The sequence below is a fragment of the Lytechinus variegatus genome, chromosome 10, assembly GCF_018143015.1.
Source record: "Lytechinus variegatus isolate NC3 chromosome 10, Lvar_3.0, whole genome shotgun sequence".
In the NCBI taxonomy this organism is placed as follows: Eukaryota; Metazoa; Echinodermata; class Echinoidea; order Temnopleuroida; family Toxopneustidae; genus Lytechinus; species Lytechinus variegatus.
In genome coordinates, this window is record NC_054749.1 from 34995394 (window position 1) to 35019952 (window position 24559).

At 36.3% G+C, this 24559-nt stretch overlaps 2 protein-coding genes across 3 annotated transcripts in view; both read left to right on the plus strand.

Moving 5' to 3' along the window:
* The first annotated feature begins 2275 nt into the window (after positions 1–2275).
* LOC121423376 lies at positions 2276–6811 on the plus strand. Its single transcript, XM_041618736.1, has 4 exons — positions 2276–2646; positions 3466–3717; positions 4232–5074; positions 6443–6811. The coding sequence occupies exons 1-4, from the start codon at positions 2346–2348 to the stop codon at positions 6724–6726; spliced, it is 1680 nt and encodes a 559-aa protein (XP_041474670.1). The 5' UTR covers positions 2276–2345; the 3' UTR covers positions 6727–6811.
* Positions 6812–9679: 2868 nt separating this feature from the next.
* Positions 9680–24559, plus strand: part of LOC121422520 (formin-like protein 3) — a 52832-nt gene continuing 37952 nt past the window's right edge. Inside the window, exons 1-2 of one of the 2 annotated variants that reach the window (XM_041617647.1) lie at positions 9680–10137; positions 11110–11509. In XM_041617647.1, the coding sequence (XP_041473581.1) occupies positions 11470–11509 (40 nt within the window). In that variant the 5' untranslated portion in view covers positions 9680–10137; positions 11110–11469. Of the gene's footprint in view, positions 10138–11109; positions 11510–20410; positions 21042–24559 lie in introns of those variants that run through there. The other variant, XM_041617648.1, reaches the window with a different exon arrangement.

The window sequence follows — 24559 nt, forward strand, 5'->3', positions numbered from 1 at the left end:
CTACTCACCACATGGTCTACTTTCATTTAGTCTAATGCCATTCCTCCTGATAACCAGTTGGTCCACCATCTGGTTATTAGATGTAATGGTAATAGACGAAATTAGACAAAGTGATGATTGGACCAAATGGTTATTGGACCAAATGGTTGTTAGACGAAACGTTGATGGACGGAATTGGCATAAGACTAAATGAAGGTAGACTATATGCGGTGAGTGGACGAATTGGCAATTTACCGCTCGGGGGGGGGGGGGGGATTTGGGGCATGTGCGAACAATTTCGGTTGGATGTTGGAGGAGCAGGTACGAAATTCTCGGCTTCCTCTATAGGGCCGTAAGCATGAATTTCCCAGGAAATCTTTTTTTTTTTTAAGAAACAAGAAAGCGAGGGAGCAAGCAAGGAACCGATTTACAACCGAGGTGACAAATAAAATTCACAACAAAAAGTGGAAGCTTCCGTATTTTCTCCTTCATTTTTTCCTTCTTCCTCTTTTTTTTGAGGAGGGGTGGGGCGAAATGCATTCAGCAGGGGAGACCACCATAGCTCGTCTCCAGACCTGCTTTCGGCATTCTTGATACAGTGATAGGCCTCTAGCCCTTTTGTACTTACCAAATGTGGGCGAGATGGTCAAACTGTATTCGAAATTCTTGATTTTCCTCATTTATATTAATTTTCATATTCAAGAAGGAAATTGGACATTCTGGAGCTTGACCTTCATGACTTTATATAGCTTGAAACACATTCTTTCCTTTGCCACCTAACACGCACGATGTACAAAAAAAATAAATAACCAAACTCAATATTTAAACAGCATCGTTCATTAAGTACAACGTTTACGTCGATAACATATTTAGCCTGATTTATAGACTATGGTTTTGTTTGTGACACTGGGAATTCCCCGTTTCATGAAACTCGTCCATTTTCATGTGACACGTATACATGGTATATAAAGACCATAATCTTCTAGAATTTATACACGTAGTTCCGTTGCAGTTAGCAGGTGAATATGAATTATTTCATTATTATTAATATTTAAAGACATGATAAGCAGATACAAACATGACGAATGCTTACTAAAGTTTTACGTTGCCATGGCTTGAAATGAGTTTTAGTTAAGACATGATAAATTTCTTTCAATTCGCACTCGATTATGGTATGACTTAATATGTAGGACCTTATTTTATATTTTATTGTTGATGGTGCAATGTTTTATTATGTTATTGGATAAAAACACAAAACGCTTTCTTCATTGTTTATGGGTCTATACTGCAGTTAATGCTATCTCAAGTGATATTCATGTCAATAGAACTAGAATCTATACAATTTATACAAAGGTCGATATCAAATCTTCCTCCTTGTGGGACTGTAATCCTACTTTCCGTTTATCTTTGACCTTTATTCTCTTTGCAACTTATGAACCATATTTTTTATATTCATTGACAATCTTACCTAAGAATTGCATGCCTGTGGTTTAAAAATGAGCATGTCCACTTGTCAATATGGGGGGGGGGTAATTGTGCTCAGTGGCTACGCCTTAAATTTACACGAGAGTTAACTGATAAGGAAATATTATCTTTCTAAAGCGATCTATATACCTGCAAAACTTTGATTCAATCCGGAATAAAGAGTGTAGAAAGAGAAGGCTTGCATCTAATTAAAGGGATACTCCGGGCTGAAAATGTTCATCTTTTAATTAAATAGAATGATATTCACAGAACAAAATACTGAAAATTTCATCAAAATCGGATAACAAATAACGAAGTTATCGAATTTTAAAGTTTAGCATTATTTTGTGAAAATAGTATGCACGTCATCATGAATATTCATTAGGTGGGCTTATGATGTCACATCCCCACTTTCCCTTTTCTTATGTTATTACATGAAATCATTATAGTTTCATTTGTCATACATGAGTGAATAATGTGTTTCCTCTATTGTAATAATCTATGCAGCAATTAATATCCAATGCACTAATCAATTGTCAATCCAGTTTTTTTTCAGTTCTTGGTATGAAATAATGAATTCACCCAATTATATATAATAAAATATAAAAAGAACGAGTGGGTGTGACATCATCAATTTGCTCATTGAATCATCATGAAGACTTGCCTAGAACTGTTTCACGGGAACACTGCAAATCTTTAAAATGCCATAACTTTTCTAATCGTTGTCCGATTTTGATCAAATTTTCAGTGTTTGTTTATCTGTTTTTTCTACATCTGTTTATACCATTTTTTGTTTCAGCTTGGAGCATCTCTTTAACCAAAAAACAAGATCAATCACGTTAGGTCATTACTCCGAAGCAGAATATCAGCAACCTTAACCTGAACTCCAAGGGAGAGACATCATGGCAGGATCTAATAACCAACGTCAAGTCTCCGTCACTGTCTGTACATCCTCATACGAGTATAACATCAAAGGTCTCATGGATCAACTGAAGAATCTCCAGACGCACCCACACCAGGTCATCAAGAAGGTGTCCTATCATCAGCTCCCATACAACAACATAGACAAGCATAAATTCATCAAGGAACAACACGTCGACGTGATGATCCTTTGTCACTCTATCACGAATAGAAGGCTTGCCATCACCGACGTACCTGATGCTTGCTATGATAAGTTCCTCCCGAATTGCACGGAGCTTCTAGGTGAGTCATGTCATGGACATTTTCGTGTTTAACTCGTTGCCTACTGGAACCAGGAATAGTCCCTGTACTAAGAAGAAAGGAGTTACATAATTCAGCACTCGATAATAAAATTCATTACTTGAACCCAGTGGTCCCTGTACAGAATGTAGAAGAAAATTCTGTCAATTATATGTTATCATAACGATATAGGATGAATTTGGTAGTATACTTTGATTAGTCTATTTTTGTGTAACCACTTTAAAGAAGCATGTGAAGTATTTTAACTGATTTGATCTGGGGTTTTCGCTTTTGACATGTATTACCTGTTTTGCTGGTATCCTCTTTTAAAGATAATCGACTGGTTAACTGCACAATATCCTGGCAAACATGGCAAAGGACAGAACTTAAGATTAATGGAAATGTTTATGATCCGAAAATTTTGACCAACATCACACGGCGACACAAAATGTAATCCGACAAATGCTATTACCTTATTCCCACACTGCAAAAACTCCGGTGTTGATTTAACACCAGCCGGGAATCTATGTATGTCCACACCAGAGAAGTATTGAAACAACATCAGTTTAGAATCAAACCGATGCTGTTTTGATACTAATTGGTGTTGTATAAACACCTATCCGGTGTTAGACCAAAACGAAACTGGGGTTGTTTAACACTTCTCTGGTGTGGACATTCGAGGCTGGTGTTAAATCAACACCAGAGTTTTTGCAGTGCAAATGACCTATTCTAACATTGGTTGTTTATTCGGTTTGTCGGTGTGACTCTAGTGACTGTAGCATCTTTTCAATCATTTATCATTCTCTTAACATTTTCTTTCAGGAAAAGAGAAGATTGTGGTGATTGCTCATGACTTCATGGATATGAGTGAGAAAGAATATCAGGCGCGGATGGTGACTCTTCGACATCAACAACCAAAGACGTTTAGAAACTCAGGTCTCGTCATGATATCTGGAAAGCTAGATGAAGGGAAAAGACTCCGAGGCCAAGATGAAGCACAACTACTCGAGTTCTTGAAGATGGCGACCCAACAGCCTGAGAAAAGAGAGCAAGGCTTCATTTCAAGCATTAAAAGTATGTTTAAAAATACATGTATGAAAAGATGTTTCCATTTGCGAAAAAAATAAACATTAATGGTTTGCTAAGATCATGAAGATTCGGGAACGGGAAGTATTATTTTTGATGTTTTTAATTACTTTCTTTGAATTATAAATGATATTCTATGAATTATAACCATGAAATTTCGTGATGATTGAATGGAAAGAATCAATCTTTTCCGGAGCTTTGTGGCTGTATATATGGTTAAATATATTTTATTGAAAAGGAGTTGATGTTTCATACAATGAATATTATTTGGTCAAAAACACAATAAAGGTTTCACATCAGAGCCCAAAGTAGAAGGAGTTTCATGTCCACGTACTCAAGATCAACATTTAAAAACTGTTTCGAAATCACACTATATGCAGTGGTGTAAGGGCTATACCCCCCGCGTCTTTTCGGAACTTGTGAGATAACATTTCTTTTCTTCGAGGTAATTGGACAACCAAAATTATAACATTTGATATAACCGATTTTGGTTATGTTTCAGAAAATCTTTCATCGATGGATTCCTCTCACCTATGTCGTAAACGCCCTGCCCAACCAGGAGTTGTGCAATATCGGGGACAGGAACATCCTGTCACAATCAATCAACCCGCCAAACTTCCCCCACGTAGTCACGGACAAGGCGAGCAAAGTCCCTATCCTATGCAACAGTCCCAGCGACATCCATCACCAAGTTCTGTGCAGCAACCGGGACATCTCACACAATATTCCAAGCAACCAGTACAACAGCCTGTAGGAAAGCATAATGTTGGGCAGCATCATGGTCAGACTGCAGAACATGATCATGGTCAGATTGCAGGACCACGTCTGCCACAAACTCCTGCACAGCAAACTGGAATAAATCCTGCCCAACTGTCCGGAAAACAAGAACAAAATCCTGCAGAATGTTCGCCACACCAACATGGGAAAACCATTGGACAGCGCTCTTCACAGCTTCCTTCGGGACATCAACCACACGATCCACCACAATACACTCCTCAGCAACCGCCTCAATATCATCCACAGCAACATGCAGCATCATCACACCAGAGACCAGTGCCACAATCCCGTCAAATCAATGTTTCAATCTGTACTTCTTCGGATGAGTTCAACATCGGGGGATTGGTTGCCCGGTTAAACGAGCTGAAAACCGATAGTGCACCCTTTATTGCCGACATCCGATTCCGGAGACTACCATACAACGATATCGATTCGTTCAAGTTTCCTTCCAACGACCCTGTTGATGTGATGGTACTCTGTCATTCAGTTAACAACAGAGGATTTGAAATCACAGACGTCACGAATTCCATCTACGACAAGTTTCTGAAGTACTGCAACAAAGAGATTGGTAAGTCCCTTCTGGAAAGAATACAGTATCCCACAGTGGCAGTATATTTACAGTGTGGAACGCAATGTGAAAGACTTTCACACTGTTAAATTTGAGCATTTCAACATATTCAAATTATCGACTATGTAGATTTAGATTTATTTCCGTTCAACATTTTTTTTCAAAATATAATCAAAGTAACAATACATGTTCAATAATCGATAATACAGACATGACAGACAAATCTTTGAAATTTCGTAACAAATGTTGAATATAAATTAAACAAAACTACAATTTGTTGCAGAAATTTTATCAATGAAAAGAAAGTAGAAATGAACGGAGTAACTTGCCAAGAAAAGCAAAAGCCTGTAGAGAAGGCAAGCCCCTAAACTTAGTTTCAATACTGATTATAAACAAACTATATATACAACTATATACAAAACTCGAGACAAACACAGAAGACAAACTTAAAACAAGTAATCCACAAATATCAAAATAAAACGAATAAGCGAAAAAAACAAGATAAAGTAGAATGTAGACACGCTGTGAACAGTCACACTGTCGAGGTGTCCACAGTAGTGTGAAAATATCTTCACATTGTTAAATTTTAACATTTCAACGGTTTGAATAATATTTCCACTATGTAAACGCAGTGTGATCACAACTGTGTGACCGTGTGTTCTTTTCAGCAGGGGTAAACTGACTGGACTCGTATCAAATATTCAACTCTAAATATCTTGAATATTAAACATTCAAATCTATGTATCAGAATAGGCCTATTTTGAAGGGGAGGGGGCACAAAACTATCTAACCATGACGATATGTATTTTATAAATTGAATTTAAATGAATTATACTAGGTGTATTATAGTTACAAGGCCCAGAATTCTCAATCTTGCTCCTTTCTTACCCCTCATTACCCCCCAATACTTGACTCATATAGGTGGTCCCCCACCCCATGGGGCGCTTATGGTTTAGACAAATAGTTATTAAAGTCCGAATTGGGGGTAACTTGCAGTGGGGACAGTCGATTCCATGCATATTGGTTTCATTATATGATCTTTCACAGTAATTTTAGAAAAGCAATGTTCAAGATAAGGTTACCCAGGGTAAACCTAAATTAAAAAATACATTTATTTTCTGTAATGTTTCGAACGACTTTGTAGATACAGGCGGTATAAAAAGGTTGCTATTACTATTGTGTTTGGTGTCACCTAGTAGGTGAAGAGCACCTGATAAATCTTTTTTTTTTTCATCAACGAAGACAAAAATATTTATTTCGTCAGAAGCATAGCTAGATTTATTTCACTCATGATTATTTTCGTTGGGTGTAGACCCGAAAATCAAGCATGTCCCCGGTGTTTTGTCTATGTTTTCTCTTGTTCTCTAGGGAAGGAGAAGTTGGCTTTAATCGTCCATGACATTAGTGGATGGAGTCCAGGAGTCGCTCGTAACAGGATGGACTACTTTCAGGAAACGCAACCTTCAACGTTCAAGTTTGCCCATACCGTACTCATCTGCGGAAATCTTCAAAAGTCCGAAGATTTGGAGATTTCAAACGTGGACATGATAAAACTGCTCTCCTTCTTTGAAACTGCAAGTTTAGAACCAAGAAAGAAGGCTTCAACTTTTGACATCATTAAAAGAAAATGCCTCTCTCCTAAAGAATGCTAGAAACTAACATTATCCCGGATGACACATTTCTGATTCGTGGAAGATGAACGTTTGATTTAGTTCGTTTAAAGTGGTGTAGGAATTATTGTAATTTCAAGTTGTGATAATTAAAAAAACAAGAGTTGGAAACATTATATACACATGGCACAGAACATAAGCATATTTGATCAATGGATGAGTAATACTGTAGGTAATCATCTTGATTTAATAATTCCAAGTATTAGAAGATAGTCTTTAATAATATATACGAACATGACGGAGGAGAACAGGATTTTCCCGGATCACCAGTATGCCAAGATTCATTTTCTCTGCCAAATTATCCTGAAGATAATGTATTAAAATAAATTACTCGTTACAACATCACCCTACTCGGAGTTGGAGAGGGTTTGACTGAGAAATTTGACAAGAAAAAAAAGGCTCCACTACAAAATAAGTTATTTTGGTACTGATAAATTTGAGTTGAAGAAAAGCGTTTCTCTACCAAATGAAGAAGAAAAAGTTAGCTCTGAAGCAAAAATAATACGGGATTGGCTCCGAAATGTAGGTCATTTCTTTTTTTTTACTTTGGCAAACAGGGGGGGGGGGTAAACCCCCTACCTTCCCCCGTAGATCTGCCAGCTTAATGCTGAAAAATTATTAGAAATTTGATTTGGTAAGCTATACATTTTTAAATGATTTTATGCATTTAATCACGGATATTATAGAATTCATGATTTGACAAATCAAATTTATGCTCAACACGACAGGACATCGAACTTATCGTTTTCTGCTCTGTTTATTTTATTGTTTGTTTCTCCATTGTAAATATGTTCATTTTTATACGCATATTCATTATTGTATTATGTTCATTTTTATATGCATATTCATTACTGTAAACATGTTCGTCTTCATACGCAAATTCATTATTGTAAATATGTTCATTTTTCTACGCAAATTAATAATCGTAAATAATGTTCATTTTTATATGCATATTCATTATTGTAAATATATTCATTTTTATACAGAAACTCATTATTGTAAATATATTCATTTTTATATGCATATTCATTATTGTAAATGTATTCATTTTAATATGCATATTTATTATTGTAAATATATCCATTTTAATATGCATATTCATTATTGTAGATATATTCATTTTTATATGCATATTCATTATTGTAAATATATTCATTTTATATGCATATTCATTAATGTAAATATATCCATTTTTATATGCATATTCATTATTGTAAATATATTCATTTTTATATGCACATGATTGTAAATTTGTTTTTGTTGAGACTCTCATGCTCCCGATCGGGGGTCGATAGAGTTTTAAAAAATCTTATCTATCCACACCAGCGTACCTACGGGGAGGGGGGAGTCTGTCCCCCTGACGAGTCGCAACCCATGCAAAGGGCGTATCCCTGCCCCCCCCCACTGACGAGCATGAATACCCCCCCCCTCCCCTGACGAGCTTGAAGCCCTGTTTTATTTTATTTTATTTTATTTGTTTATTTCTTGCTTGTCACTTTTTTTCTGGTACAATATCCTTTATTTGCGATTGAAGACCTTTTTTTTGCTTGTCAAATTTTTTGGCGGACGGTTTTGCCCCCCCCCCCTGTGGAAAATCCTAGGTACCCCACTGTCTATCCAGTAAAGAATCGTAGCATTTAACTGGTTAATATTCATCTTTCATAATCATCCTTGATATGTAATGTCTTCTTTAATTACCTGTAGATTTTTTTTGTGTGTGTGTCTTGTGTATTATAATTTTGTTAAAGAGCATGGTGTAGATACATTCCTTTCTTTTCTTGTCAATAAAGAATCAAGGATACCTGATTGAATGGGTTATGTTGTTTTTTAATGAGTAGTGGTACGAAATTGTAAAAATTAATAACAAAAAGGAAACGTGGAGTTATCTTAATTCTCCATGTTCTCGTAGCAGATGGACACTTGCCCCACATTGTATGTTATAAGACAGGAAATCAGTATCATACCCTGATATATTTCAAAGTTTCTCTCCTTAGTATCGCACGATCGTTTAGCCTTGTTTTACACTACAAAAACAGTGGGTTTGCGAACCATTGGTTTGCACAAATTACATATGTAACAAATGAATATTGTCAGATTTTTTCAGATATATTTCCATTAGAAATGACATTAATATTGTTACAGATCATTATTCATACATCATAACAAATATTTACAATACATTCATGATAATCATGATCATTAACATATAAAGATAATACAAAACATTTTGTAGGCAAATCATAATATTTAGTTTAGATAGAAGAAAGGTATCTGTGGAAATTGTCTGAGGGTAATCGGTTGAAGATTCACGTATCATGCAGATTTTCAAATGCCATGAATTTTAAACAGTCAATATAAGCGAAGCATTTATGTAGCAATACGCCATCTCTCGGTGGATATTTAAGAATACGTTGAGTCGGATCGCTCCCTTCGAACATGTCGAACCCCTCTTCAAATTATCCTTCATTTCTTTTCTGTCCATCGTCTTTATGATTACAATCTTCACAAAACGACCTAAGAGTGACGTCATATATTCTCAATGAGGATTAAAGAATTATACAGTCCAAGACTCTCCTACTGCATATATTCCGTCTACCATGTCTACATCCCCTTCTCAGTCATTTTTATTATGTGGTCGCCCCTGCACCCCTTTTGTTTCACTTGCCAATTTTTGAGGGGGGGGGTAGGGGGCAATTGTTTCTAGGTCGGTGTGTCTTTGAATTTTGGCTTGGCCCTAACCCCCATTGGCCAATCGTGGACTCCACCACTACATGCAATGATCTAAACTGGTGCTACGTTATTTGATAACCACGACACGTTTTCATCCACTCGACTTTAATCAACTAGACCTTCAGAGATTGGACTTTGCTCATGATCATGATGATGAGAAAACCAAGCATATCAGGTTATAATAGCTAACCCTAAGACCCATGCATGGGTTGGTATAAGGACAGTAGCTATAGTACTAACTTGATAATTCTTGTTTACAGGTTGGGTATGAAAACAAAGCAGGGTATAGTGACTTCCAGGCTTACCCGCCGTGTCCTCAAAAAGGAACACCGTTTCACAAAAAGCATGTTGCTGGAATCTTGTCATCTGATTGGATGGGCAATCGTTGAACTTGTATAATCACTAAAGAAATGATGAAGAGTAACCAATACGGATCATCAAAGATGCCATCTCATCTAGTCTTCGGATTCACCACCTGACACTGTTCATCTGAGGTCAACATATCTTGATCTTGTATAATCCATGGAGCTATAGCTCTATGCATAGTCCAAGAAGCTCTCCGAAACAACACGCCTTTTTCCTTAAAAGAAATATTAAAAAAATTTAGACGTTGATATTATTCTAGGAATTTACGCTGTGATCACAATCGTCGAACATACAGAGGTAAACTTATCGTTTTTTGGACAATTTGCGAAATTTTGACAAAGGGCCGATACACTAATCAAGGATCCAAACTCTATTTTTGTTGCGATTTTTAGTTTTTTTTCATCTATAAACATTCAGAAACGGCATCGCGGTTAAATATCATCTTTATGTAATATACACGCTCTATATCTCGCGTCCGACAGTATTTGATATTCTTTTAGCCGTCAAGGTCATTGCAACCTGTTAATATTTAGGAACAATATACTTCACTGACGTCACGCCACCTACACCTTCACCCACAATAATCTGCGATCAACCGTACACACCAAATTTGTTCTTAAATGATGTTTAATTTGTGGTGGTTCTTCCCGACCAGTCCATTGTGATAACGGGATGCATTCTAAAATGTAGATTGGATTAAGCAGTGCCAAATCTGTCTCTTGTGCGGTCTGGAGAAATCTCTGAAAGAAGTGTTGATATTGATTTTGTTCGTGAGGCAGGGCTCGCAACGTGAATGATTGTATCAAGGATTACAATTGAATTGAATTGACTTTCCTGTTCTCCTTTCATTGAGGAAAACCAACATAATCTGTCAAAGAAGAGAAGAAAAAAAACCCAGCCCGCTCACTTTTTCTTCTCCTGGTCCTAAAACTGTGATAAGGCTACACGACAAAATTATTTCCTCCAAAGTACTTGGATTTTAATTGTCGTGGGCAGTTACTGAAGGAAATTGCCTTTGTGAGGTTTCACCAGTGTTTTGTTCAGAGGAAGGTGAACAACCATTGCAGGGGGGTGTTTCACAAAGATTTAAGTATGACTTAGAGTCGCACTTAAATGTCTAGTTGCGCGCCGTATAAAAGGCATGACAGCATTGGTCAGATCATGCCAAGAGGACGCGCACTACTGCGTATTGATCAATAAGATTAATGTACGCGTCGACATTTAAGTGCGACCTAAGTCGTACTTAAATCTTTGTGAAACACCCCCCAGAACTCTTATGTCTGCATCTTAATGAACGTTGGACAAGGAAATTGTTATTCAGTGTTACTGACAAGCATGAGGAGGAAGTGTACAGGTTTACATTTCGGCAACAATAAAAATCTAAAACAAGGCGCACTGATTCGGGAAAAAGTACGGGACCAACATGCAAACACAGAGGAATAATGTATGAATTGGTTGGTAGTCAGTCTGGAATCTCGCCGGGTGATGCCGGAGAGTGAGCCACCTCTATTATGCATGGGACACATATGAAAAATACCAACCCGAAATTTCATTTACTTTCTTTTTTTTCGAGAAATTAATGCATTCATCTTGTTTCTATCTGGGAATTATTATTAGGAATACATCGTCATGGAAACCATACCGGGAGCTCCGAGGAAGACATCAACAGGTACATGATTACTTCATGATTTATTGCATTTAGCTTATTTTTTCATCCGTTTATCTCATGCATGGTATACACTGTAAAAACTGTGGTGTTAAAACTTACACCAATTGGTGTTAATAGAGGACCACACCCTGAGGTGTTAGATTTACACCCTAGAGATTGAACATAACACCAACGAGTGTAAATGTAACAAACAAAGGTGTTGTAATAATACCTATAGGTGTAAAACTAACACCACCTATTCAACACCGGTGTAAAATAACTGGTGTGGTCCTCTATGTACACCGGTTAACACCACAGTTTTTGCTGTGTATACCATTCAAATTGTTTTCATTGCTGCTAGGCCTATACTTTTTTTCATCCGATTGCGTTTCTTTTGAGGTCAAGCTCACCCTAGAAAAAAAAGATGATTTGAATGAAGAGAGATAAATCAAACAAGCATAATGCTGAAAATTTCATCAGAATCAGATGTAAAATAAGAAAGTTATGACCATGATGACGTTCTAAATTAAAGTTTTGTGCACAAATCTGTGGCATGCAAATGAGACGGTCGATAAAATATGTCCCTCACTATCTTTTTTACAGATTTGACAAAAAGGCCAACTTAACTGAACCATTAATTCTTAAAAGATAGTACTTCCAGATGTTCAGGGAGGAGTAGAAACATTGTGCAATGCACAGGACGAGAAGAAAATTTAATATTTCATGTAATATAAAATAATAGAGAGTGATATCAACAGACCCCCAAAGCGGTTATATTAATAGTTGCAGTGCATTCAGCCATGTAACGAGAGTCGGGGGGGGGGGATCCATGATTAGCCAGGGGCAGATTGGAATTAGAACCCCCCCCCCCTCTCCATCTGACCGTGATGGGTGTTATAGCAAAATAATTATTATCCAACTCCAGACAATTCATTCAAAGTAGTAGTATACTATAAAAATATTATGGTGCACGTGTGGTGTTCTTTGGATCGCCGTAAGATTATGAAACACTTCGGGTGTTATGGTATCATTCAGAGAATAATTCTCTGGTATCATCTTCATGATATCTTACAATCTGAAATAAACACAAATTGGAGTAGGCCTACGTCACGCCAGAACGATCGAGTCTGATCATCACACGACTTGTTTTCTATATTATATATCGAATATTTACATACTACAGGGCTGTTTTAGAAAAATTACGTCAGCTACTTTTACAATTTTGGTATGGGTTCCTGTTACGAATAGATAGACAGATAGAGGATGGTAGTCGCCCCTACCCCCTTGTCGCCGCCCTTGCTGATAATATATAAAATATCATTTCTGTTAAGAAAGGGCCATTGGGAATGTCAAGCGTCCAGTTTCATTCAAACAGCTGCTTTTCTTCCTTCCTTTCTTTAATTGAACAATAACAACTGAATATTTCTCTGTTAATGTATATCTTTAAAAATAAAATGAAGTTACAGCTAGACCATTGACTTTTATTTGACGTGCAGACTGAGACTAGCAAATAATGTCCGGTAAGTCATGCTCCAAGGAAACCAAAGCTGCCTGTTACAACACACTTGTTCGACCTATCGTGGAGTACGCAAGTTGTGTGTGGGATCCCCACACCAGCAAAGCCATTTCAAAGGCAGAATCTGTGCAACGGAGTGCAGCTCGCTATGTGATGAACAATTACTCAAGACGATGTAGCGTCACAACCATGATTGATGCGCTTCAGTGGAAGACCCTGCAACATCGTAGAGCAGTGTCAAAGCTTACTATGATGTACCGAATCACCAACCATCTGATTGACATCCCCGACGACCAGTTGGTACCGCTCAACACTCCAACCAGAGGCCACAGCAAGAGATTTCTAATCCCACGATCACGCACATCACTACTGAAGGATACGTTCTTCCCAAACACCATCCGTTTGTGGAACGGTCTACCTGAAAATGTGGTCATCTCACCATCGATCGACATCTTCAAGACACGAGTCAGAGATGTCGTCTTAAACTAACTCAAAATATGAGAACAATTTGTATATAGTGTATATGCGTTCGTTTTTGGACTTATTTTCATCGAGCTTTGCTACGAGCAACACGTTTAATTAGCCGATAGACAACCAACTGTTGTGCGACGATACTCCGTGGAGGTTTATGCACACTACTGGAAGAAGAAGAAATATGTTATGATTAACTGAATACATAGTGACGTCACCAAACATTAAGGTGTCAAGTATCGTTTTCTCGTTTTTTTTTGTTATTTTTTCTATCGTTATGACGACGGTTATGGCACCATGACACTGTCAATCATCCCGTTTGTATAAATCATGCTCCATCATTTACACTTATCGTCAGATCAGAAAATTATTTTTGGAATGAACGATTGTTATTCAGGATTAACAAGATACATCATTAGAATGAGAGTAAAGCTTTCTGATATGAAATAAATATAGTTTAGTGTTGACAAACTTATAAATAATGTACAGTCGAACCGGTTAAGAGTGACCGGGTATAATGAATCAGATTTAATTATTTGCTATTTTAGTTGGGTAAATTCACATGATTATTGTCCACTAAATTCATAATGTCCCTTATTCAAATTTGCTTGTTTAAGAATATTCTGATTGTGATCAACATTTGGTGAGCCTTGCTTGTCCTACTTGTGCGTTTTCAGTGAAGTAGAGGAAAATTACATTTGGGATCTGATGATGCAGTGTTTGGGGTGCATGGGGGAGAGAGGCTACAAACTATTTAAATTTATTAGATCAGATGCATCTTAGGTTTAAATGATATATCTGTCTAGCCTTAACAAAGAAATAGTTTCCTTGTGAAATACACACCTAAATCGGCCAAAGGAAAATTATATATATTTTTTAAGAATATACAAAAAAATTGTTTCAAAATATCAAGATACCCTTTCGCGAATAAGGAAATCTACCCTCTTAGTCCGCACATACACACATCATTATAGCAAAGCTGACAGAGGGAATATATTGCAGTTAATTTGACTATTAAAGATGGATAAATGATCATCATTCTAAAAGCGTGCACCCGTTAAATTTTTGGATTCTGAATATCATTTTTTCACAGACTTTGTCCAGATTTTGTGCTTGTATTCCGTAAGCGTTCCTTATCTAGACTTATATACCCTTCGAAAATATTTGATTGAGATTAGTTCCCTGTTTGATAAGAAAAAGAACAATACTTTCTTGTTCTTTTATGAATAGAAAATCAACTTCAAATGAACTGAATGAATAATTTTGAATTACGGAATACCTAATGAATAAAAAAACTCGATCTTGCTGTGTTTCTTGAACGGAATCAATGCAACCCCCTTGTTCAGTTGACCTATGTAAGGTCGAAATAATTTCCCTCGCTTTTTTGTCTAGATTTGACTATTATCATTGAAGAAATCTCTTCATAAAGATTATATGCATTTGAGTTCCATCGTGAATTATGAGTTGGAACAAAACATAAATGATGTCTCAATAGTATGACTCCCATGAATTACGTTATGTTTACAATCGAATGAGGAAGTCTCGTAATAGTGCAAACATATACCTGGGAGTCTGGATACATACGAATTAAAGGTCGATACGACCGTTTGATATTCGTTTTCCTCAGGCGTGATACGTTGGGCATATATCTTACGACAATAAACTGAAATGTATTTTGTTCATAACGAATTGTTTGGTCATGTTGGTAGAATAAAAATGATTAGCAAAAATGGCAAGTTGATCCTTGCCATGCATGTTCATGTGTAAGCATGATCCTTCTTATACATGTATAAGTGCATGATGTAAGTGATCCGAAGTTTATGCAGTAGCGGCACGGGGGGGGGCAAGGCCGGCATTTGTCCCCCACTTTACCCCCCCCCCCCCGAAAATGTTGATAGCTGAAATAAATGTATAGTAAATGCTGTCATAAACATTTTACTCAAGCTGTGAAGAGCTCCAAAACAGCATTTTCCACTTGTTGAATTTTGCGAAGTAGCTCCCAACAATACTAGTCACTAACATTTTTTTTTTTTTTCAGGTCATTGTTGATAATTCAAAATTACGCTTGCGCTTCGCGCTAGCAGTGGCTGCTGATTGAGATAAATAAATTATCTGTTCAATAGGATAACATGGGGGTTAAACATCCTCTGTTCAGTCAAATATGCACAAATTGTTTTTCTCATGATTCGAGTTTTCATTATTTGTATAGCGATACGCATCCTGCATGTTCATAATTTAAACATGTTAAAAAGAAAACTGCTGAATATAAAACATGTTAATTGTTAGTTAGATACCCATCCTGTTCATTGTTACAAAAAGTGCTTTAGACGTCCAGCGATCATCTCAAGATAAAAACGTATTCATTTTTTCTTGTTTTAATACTGACATTTTGAACATTATATAGGCCTCACTACATAGACTCACGACATGTCCACATAATTGATTGGTTTGAATTCATTAGACTAGGTAATATATAACCTTTGTAATTCTCGTCTTTAGCATTAGATATATATTAATTATATCAAGCCTTTGTCATAGTTGTGAGGTGCATGTTATATTTTCGGTTAGATCAAATACTTATCTTTTAATACGTTTAAGGTTAATACATAGGTTAGATGAAACACTATATTAGCCCCTTAATGTTGACTCATTATACTATGTATACATTATCTAGAAATAATGAAAACAAAATAATATTCTCTAGGGGTTTTAAAATACCATAAATACCTTAATATTTAGCCAACGCAGTACCTCGTTCAGTCCATTAGAGTGAAACATTAGAATACAAAAAGTTATACAACATGGTAATTGTCATAAAATAGGGATGTGAAAAATAGGGGTGTGAATAAAAAGAAATTGTTGAAGCAATAGACCAACATCTACTTTATCAAATCCATTAAACATTAAATAAATTTTAAATGAATCCGTACTTGTCAGGATCAAAATATCTTTGACTTTCCTTTTGCCCTTGTCCTGGTAAGACTTTGGGATTGGGAGTTAAAAAAACAAATATATTAGTTTAGATATCAATAACATATTTTCTTTTTAGTTCTTTTCATTTTCTCTACCCGAGGAAGGACGAGCGATGGGAAGGCTTAGAAATCATACAGATTTTGCAAGTGCTACGACGACGGATTCTAGAACAATTCATAGTAATTGCATTGAAAACGCCCTTCATCTCTCAATGGACCGGTGAGACGTCTTTGTCGAAAATTTGTAAAACGGGACAGCAGATTATCCTAAGATCCTTAATTAACGATAAATTGTAAATATGTACTTTTTCCAGAGTAACAGACGACACTGCTGATTTTTATTCACCATTTTATTTAATAAAGGGCTTTTGACAATGCATACTCTACGTCCCAGAAACCGTTTGCGTAGTAGTTGAGAAAACTCTGACCCTAATATTGCCCTATCATGCTCATGGAACAAGCCTCATACTACCATTATGACGTAAATAAACTGATACATGAAAAGAAGTTTGCTATCGCCGACTTATGCTATATTTAGACCCGAGTCATTAGGCATGTTAGGTGCACGGTGACCCAGAGTTGCCAGGCAAACCTTATTGCGAAAGCTGAATATGGGTTTAATATGATGTGTTATTAAAAAAAAACAAGGTCAGTATAGAAAACCCGGTTTGATTAAAAAAAAACATTACCGCGCTCCGTCGGTGGTTAGTTACTTACTAAATTTATTCTTTTCGATATTTTATGAATTTGATCATACACCAAATTTGTTTCATTCTGTTTAGGCTAAAATACTGAATTAATATGTTTCGTCACTTGAAATTATTGTCAAAAACGACCAAATTGATTATGGACAGGCCATAGCTGCCAATAGTGTTATATGATCCATTTAAATTACCTTACATACCTTCATATAAATTTTCCTAAAGTTTGGAAGAATCAATTTATTATCACTCTGATAAAAGTATTATATTCGATTTTTTTTAAGAATCCAACATGTTAATCAAGCGTAAATGTTAGTCACAAAGCAACATCTTTTCAGGATTAGGCCTACGTATTATTTTGTAAAAAGAATTTCAGTGTTATCGTGTCATTAACTAACAATCTCTGGAGAGATTTCAACATATCCGAATAGACGCCAAAACTCTACTTTTGTAGACCTACGCATTGTATTTGCTTTTCTTATCGGTCTACTCAAGTACCTATTTGGAATTTATGCCCAAGTGACCCATGCTATCATACGCATATACATTCGTAATTCCGAGGCTTCGTTTTTCCGAAGGTTCGTTATTCCGAAGGTTCGTTAGTCCGAAAGCGAAATGATTAACGAACCTTCGGAACAACGAACCTTATTTCGTTTTCTGATTAACGAATCTTCGGAATAACGAACCTTCGGAATATCGAACCTTATTTCGTTTCGGATTATCGAACCTTTGGAATAACGCCACAAATGTTCGGATTAACGAACCCTTTTACGTTTTCGGATCAACGAGAATCGAGGTATAGGCAATTTACGTGTTTCGGAATTACGAACCTTTGGAATAAAGAACCTTCGGGATTACGAAGTGTAACCCTATCACATCACTCTCAAAATCAGCGCTTCTCAACCGGTGGGCCGCGAGAAGCTCCAGAGGGAGAAAAAATAGGGGGAAACTATAGTATACAATATTTGCACAGACCTGCCGGGTCGTTCTACGTGGGTCTAACAAAGCGAACGCATCCTTAGGTATCATGCATGTTGCACAGCTTGCACATGCACACTATGATGGTTTCGATCTGACTTTGATGTGAACCTCTTGTGGATGCATATTTTGTATGACTTGTAGTTTTTGTCGCCCATTTACCAGACATTTGCGAATGCAGATTAGTTCTCAAACTCTTTGTTTCGAAAGTTCTTCAGAGCTTTGTGTTCAATATTCACAAAGCATTTTTCATCAAAATTGACGTTCCCCTAAAATGTTGGTAAGTGGGTCTCGAAAACAAATCTGAGAGTCAAACCGAGTCAAAGCGGTCCTCGAGTAAAAAAAAGTATAGAAGCGCTGCTCTACATGTTATTATGCACTTTAGGTATTCCACCATAGATGCCCTAGACACTAACAAATTCCAAAGTATTTCAGTTAATTTTCAACGTTACTTTCGTATAGATATGGCAACTATGATGATGAAACTAATTAAAACAAAATGCGTCTGTGTTGTTTTTTTTCTCCTCCCACACCGGTGAAACCTTGAACGTCTGTACATTTTGCTCGCTCGTTTCAGCCATTGGTTCAACGTATTGAACATTTGAGATTTAGTAGAAATATGAGAGACAGATAACACGGATCCTTGCTTGCTCGGGCGCAATATGTGCACTTTATCCACTCCATTGGGGAGCAATTAAGAAAGAGATTCCAGCTTTTATTAATTGGTCTTCATATTATTTTTAGAAAACAATGGCGTGTTCTATGCCATCCTTGCAATACATAATTTTCACAGCATGATATTAGGTATATTATTAGTGTATTGATTGTAAGATTTTTTACACTTGAATCTGTGAATAGCGATTTCTGTCTGAGAAACACAGCATATATGGCTGTGTAATATATATTTGGATATATGCTTGTTTTATTCGTCATCATAGCGTTTTCTGACAAAAATATTATTTCATCATTTTAGGATAAAATTCACAATTTTAAAGGTAAACATTGCGGTGTTATGCTAGATAATGCGGTATATAGGGATGAGGATTGTACCTCGTTATGATGTTCGTTTTGACATACAGTAGGCCTAATGGTCATGATCTTCAATATACAACTATAAAGTAGAGGATCACTCTTTGAGGCAACTCCTTTTGCTAAGGCATGAAGCAAACAATAATTTGATAAGCATACATGCACAAAATGGGAATTTTTCTTCATGAACATGATGAATAAAAATTTGGTCGACAGAATATCATGGGTCATGATGATAAAAGCGGTAAAACTTTTAAATGAAAAAAAAATCCGACTACAAAGATAGAAAAGAAAACAGAGACAGACAGTACGACATATAGGTGGATAGATATAAGGGGGGTAGCTATCTAGACAGGTAGAGAAAGAGGTAGAGGGATAGACAGACAGACAGATAGATAGATAGATAGATAGATAGATAGACAGATAGATAGATACATGTAGATAGATAGAAAGATAGCTATAAAATAGATAGATGGATAGATAAATAGACAGATACACTGTAAAAACTGTGGTGTTAAAACTGACACCAATTGGTGTTAATAGAGGACCACACCCTGAGGTGTTAAAATTACACACTAAAGATTGAACATTACACCAAAGAGTGTAAATGTAACAACCAAGGGTGTTGTAATAACACCTATAGGTGTAAGACTAACACCACCAATTTAACACCGGTGTAAAATAACTGGTGTGGTCCTCTATGTACACCGGTTAACACAACAGTTTTTGCTGTGTAGATAGATAGATAGATAGATAGATATATAATAGATAGAAAGATAGATGGATGAATGAATGGATGGATGGAAAGATAGATAGATAGATAAATACATGGGTAGAGAGAGACAGATAGAAAGGAGAGAGAGAGAGGGAGATGGAGAAGGGACACACACCTCTGTAATTGATGTTTTCAATTCCCGTTTCGCTTCTCACGCTCTGAGGCAAAATAATGGTATATGACATGGTAATGGTATCATATCAAAACAGACTTGCATAATCTAGTATAGCTCTATTCTTTCCATCACCTGTCAACATGGAAATGAATACACAGAATATATTACCGTTTCTGGCTGCCGTCTACCAATATAGTACATATCAGGTCCTTTTTCTAACCCAGTCTCCATCATCAAACACAATCAGTGATTTTGATGGCTTCAGGAGTATTTACTTTCATCTCATTTTCATTTTCCACGCCAGCGCTCACCCTGGATACCCGTGAGATCGGTGTATAGGTCATCCTCTTTTGCGAATTAATCCTAGAACCAAGAGCAAAAGATCGCGCATTTCTATGGGTTCATCAGGAACGCCCATATGAAAAAGGGGGAATATTGACAACAATGGAAATGAACATATGTCGATCTTATATATTCGGTATGATACAACGTTCGTTTGGCCGTGCAGGTGACAATTATTCTGAATCAGATGTTATCAGTGTATTGTGCACACGATTACATGGTATCACCGTGGATGGTATCCTTTTGATGCGTTTTGAAGCAGAGACAACAGCGAATACCAGAAAAAACGCGGGAAAATATTCACCAATCTCATGTATTTTCTAATCGGCCGATTTCAGAGCGTGTGGATACTTGGTCTTTATCATTAGATGTTGATGTTCGTGACTTGACAGATTAGTTAAGATGAAAGCACATTAGAAGCGTTCTAACAAATCCCCTAGTCCTGTTAATTAATCACGATAATGGATGAGTATTTTATCGAATCGGTTTCTGCAACCAGTCAACCTTCAAGTTTACGAGGTAATGCGGCGGTGAAGAGAACGTGGATATACTAGCTGGAGTTATCAATTATTATAAGGTGGATTTAATTATTTCTTTGGATATCATCATAGAACAGCAAGATGACTCAAGTAGGCGATACCTACCAATTCAGATGTAAGTATTTATGATCCTAGCTCCATGATCAGATCATCATGATATCTGATATCGGATGTCATCAGTTACATACATGTGCATGGATTTTCAGAAATACATGCCGTAGTTGTTAGGTTGTTCTCATTCTTTTATTACTATTATTATCATTTTAGAGCACAGTTCTTCTATTTTTGGTGGTGATTGTGTTGCTAATGGTGAATTTGTATTGCAAAAAGCAACACTTATGTTTGAAGGTAAAAACTATCAGAGGACTGCTGGCCTCGATGATGAGGAGTAGCCTCCTATCAAAGTACACTAGCAAATCTACGAAGTTTCGAGCTTGAGATAACTTTTGTGTATCTTCTGGTGATGGACCTGTGGTCATGATGATGTGTTGTTGAAATGATGATGGTAACGATAAGGATGAGGAGTAGCAGGAGGAATAGAAACAGGGGGGGGGGGTGAGGATGGCAATGATGAAGGTTATGAGCATTAGGACGATTATTTTGCCGATATCAGTTAATTCAAAGGAAATAGCGAAACAAATGGTGATGATGTTGTTGATGTCATGATATTCAATAAAAGTAATAAACATTATGCTGACTATTTTTTTTAATGAGACACCTTGACATGACCTCCGTAACGCGTCGTTAAAGCTCATAACATTGCAGATAATTAAAATACAACTTTAGATATACTTCCTCCTAACACCCAACTTCATGTTTTTTTTTATCCATCTAATTTTTACATTACCTTTACCTGACCATTTAAACGTTATTCAAGAATCAAAGACATTCACGTGCAATACTCTAAACATAAATTCTAGTAATCATGCCTTGTTTTGAACAGCGCTTTGTTGTTCTCTGGATAGGGAGTTTTATCATTCCAGTTTATTTTGATCATGATCAACAACCCTTTTTTTATTTCATGTAACAATAAAACCAAAATTTGCAATAATCCGTGTAACATGTTAACATGATTATGGAAGCTTAATTTTCAATTATCTCACATAGGCCTATGTATTTTGTATTCGAATCATTTATAAGGTATACTGTACATTAGCATGAAGGAGTATGATATAAAGCATAATTCTATTGAAATCAGTATTAAAAGACCAGCTGCAGTCCTACCGTCGAGCCTATCGATCGATTGTCCTTACCCCCTACAGTACTAATTATCAAAACTATATAAAAGAGCCTTCATGAAATAATAGTGTTTAAATGTACAAGTATAACTCCCTTATGAATCTAAACAAAAATTTGATTTTCATTATTCAGATGAGCTGTGGCAGATTCGAAAAATAAACATTCTTAACTTGCAAAAGGAAACACAAGGTTTGGCTGATTTCAGTCATAATAATGCTAAACAATTGCCCATGCACGAATTATATACTGGGACTGTCTGTAATGAAGGCTAGATTCCCGGAAGATAATGAACTTGATCAATATCGTTTCGATTTGTGTTGCTAGCTAGGGAATGTACTTTATGCAAATTGGTGATGATTGTATGAGTGGGAACGTTACTCAACGCGTATGATGGTACTAACAATAAAAACAATTATGATAATTATACTAATATATTACCATGTATTGTAGTCATGATTATCATCATGACAATAAAACATCAATGATACTATTAACAATTTCAATAAAAATTGCGAAAATTATAATGATGAAGGTGATGATGATGATGATCACCACCACCACCACCACAACATCATCATCACCGTGGCCTAGCGTCCTTTGGCAAGACGTCAATCCACAATTTCCCACTCTTCACCCAGGTGTTAAATGGGTACCCGGTAGGATGTGAAAGCCTATGTAGTATGCCCACCAACTGAGTCTTGGAACTCTTGTTGGAATGCTCCCCAGGGAGTGGAGAAGGTGCATGCATTGTATGCGGGAATGGAAGGATCCGATGACAGGGGAATACCATGTAAAGCGCTTAGAGACGTCGCGACGCGTCGTTCCGATGTGTTAAGCACTAAATAAATGCGGAATATTATCAATTTTATCATCATCATCATCATCATCATCATCATCACCATCATCATCTTCATCATCACCATCATCATCATGCATCATCATCATCATCATTATCATCAAAATGTTATTACTATATTACTTCTACTGCTACTACAATACCGCGGCATCCACTACTACCTACTATTGCTCCTACTTCTACTACTCCTACTACTACTACTACTACTACTCCTACTCCTCCTACTACTACTACTACTACTACTACTGTTACCTCTTCTGCTGATGCCACTGCTAATACTACATCTGTGACTGGGGCCCGTTGCATAAAACTTTTTACCTGAGAAAACTCAGGTTGTTTTTACCAGAGTTTTTGCCCTGTGTTAAAGTCAATGGGAGAAATCAGACTAACCTTAGTTTCCAGTTTTTACCAGAGTTTTCTCAGGTAAAAAGTTTTATGCAACAGGCCCCTGGTATAAATGACGCATGGCACAGTCATGTAATATTCATGTGGCATTTAATTTAAGGGTATAGATCAACCAATGCAAAAGAGATATTTAAAAAAGCAAATAGATGAGTACATGTAATTTTTTACAACATCAGCACAAACAATAATGACATATAGTATTCTTAAACAATTCGAAACCTCGGTCTGTTTAAGATTATCATCCAATTATTTCTATGATTATTCATAAAAAAAAACTCATTTAATCAGTCATTTCGATTCAACATGTTCATATGTTGATATAGCATTATTATACTGTAATTCATCAATAACATTTTCATACCCTTGCAAGTTTGGGTCATCTCAATTATTCATAATAATAAATCAACATAAAAATGATGTATAATTCTGACTTTATAGATTCAATAAACAAGAAAATATACAAGATAAATTACTTCAAAAAATCAATACAATAATTCTATAAATTGTCTTTAATCGTAATATTAACCACCTCTTGAGTTCTCATAGTCATTAAAAAATACCCAAGGTTATGATATAACCCTTTGTAGGGAAATAAGGTTGGCAATGTTCTGCTTATATTCCATTGTTCTTGGGACAAATGCTTGATTTTTGACACTGTCAGTTTCCATTACAGCTATTCATCATATAATTTGGCTCTTAGGTAAATCGAATTCTTTTTTTTATGAGTTAAAAATAGAGATTGAAAAATGACTACTTAATTGCAATTTCTACTTTCTATCACTAGAGGGCATACACGAACATATGCTAAAAATTCACGTTTTTGAGTGCTCTGGTGAATACAAAAAATTATCCCAAAGTTACTAATGAAAAATAAATTGCAACTGTATGGAAATTAGTATATTTGGTTACAAAAGTTATATTTTAACGAACTTTTTTTTAAGTGTGTGCTGTGTACTGCATTGGCATACCATAGTCCTACATGTATATTCCCCACAGGCAGGTGGATTGAACATGTGAGTTCTCAGGGAGGAGAAAACTACATGCAGATTGACAGAGTCACATGAGATAGACACCTACATAGCATCGTCGACGGATCGAAGGTTCGACCACCGTAAAAACATAAATATAACAAC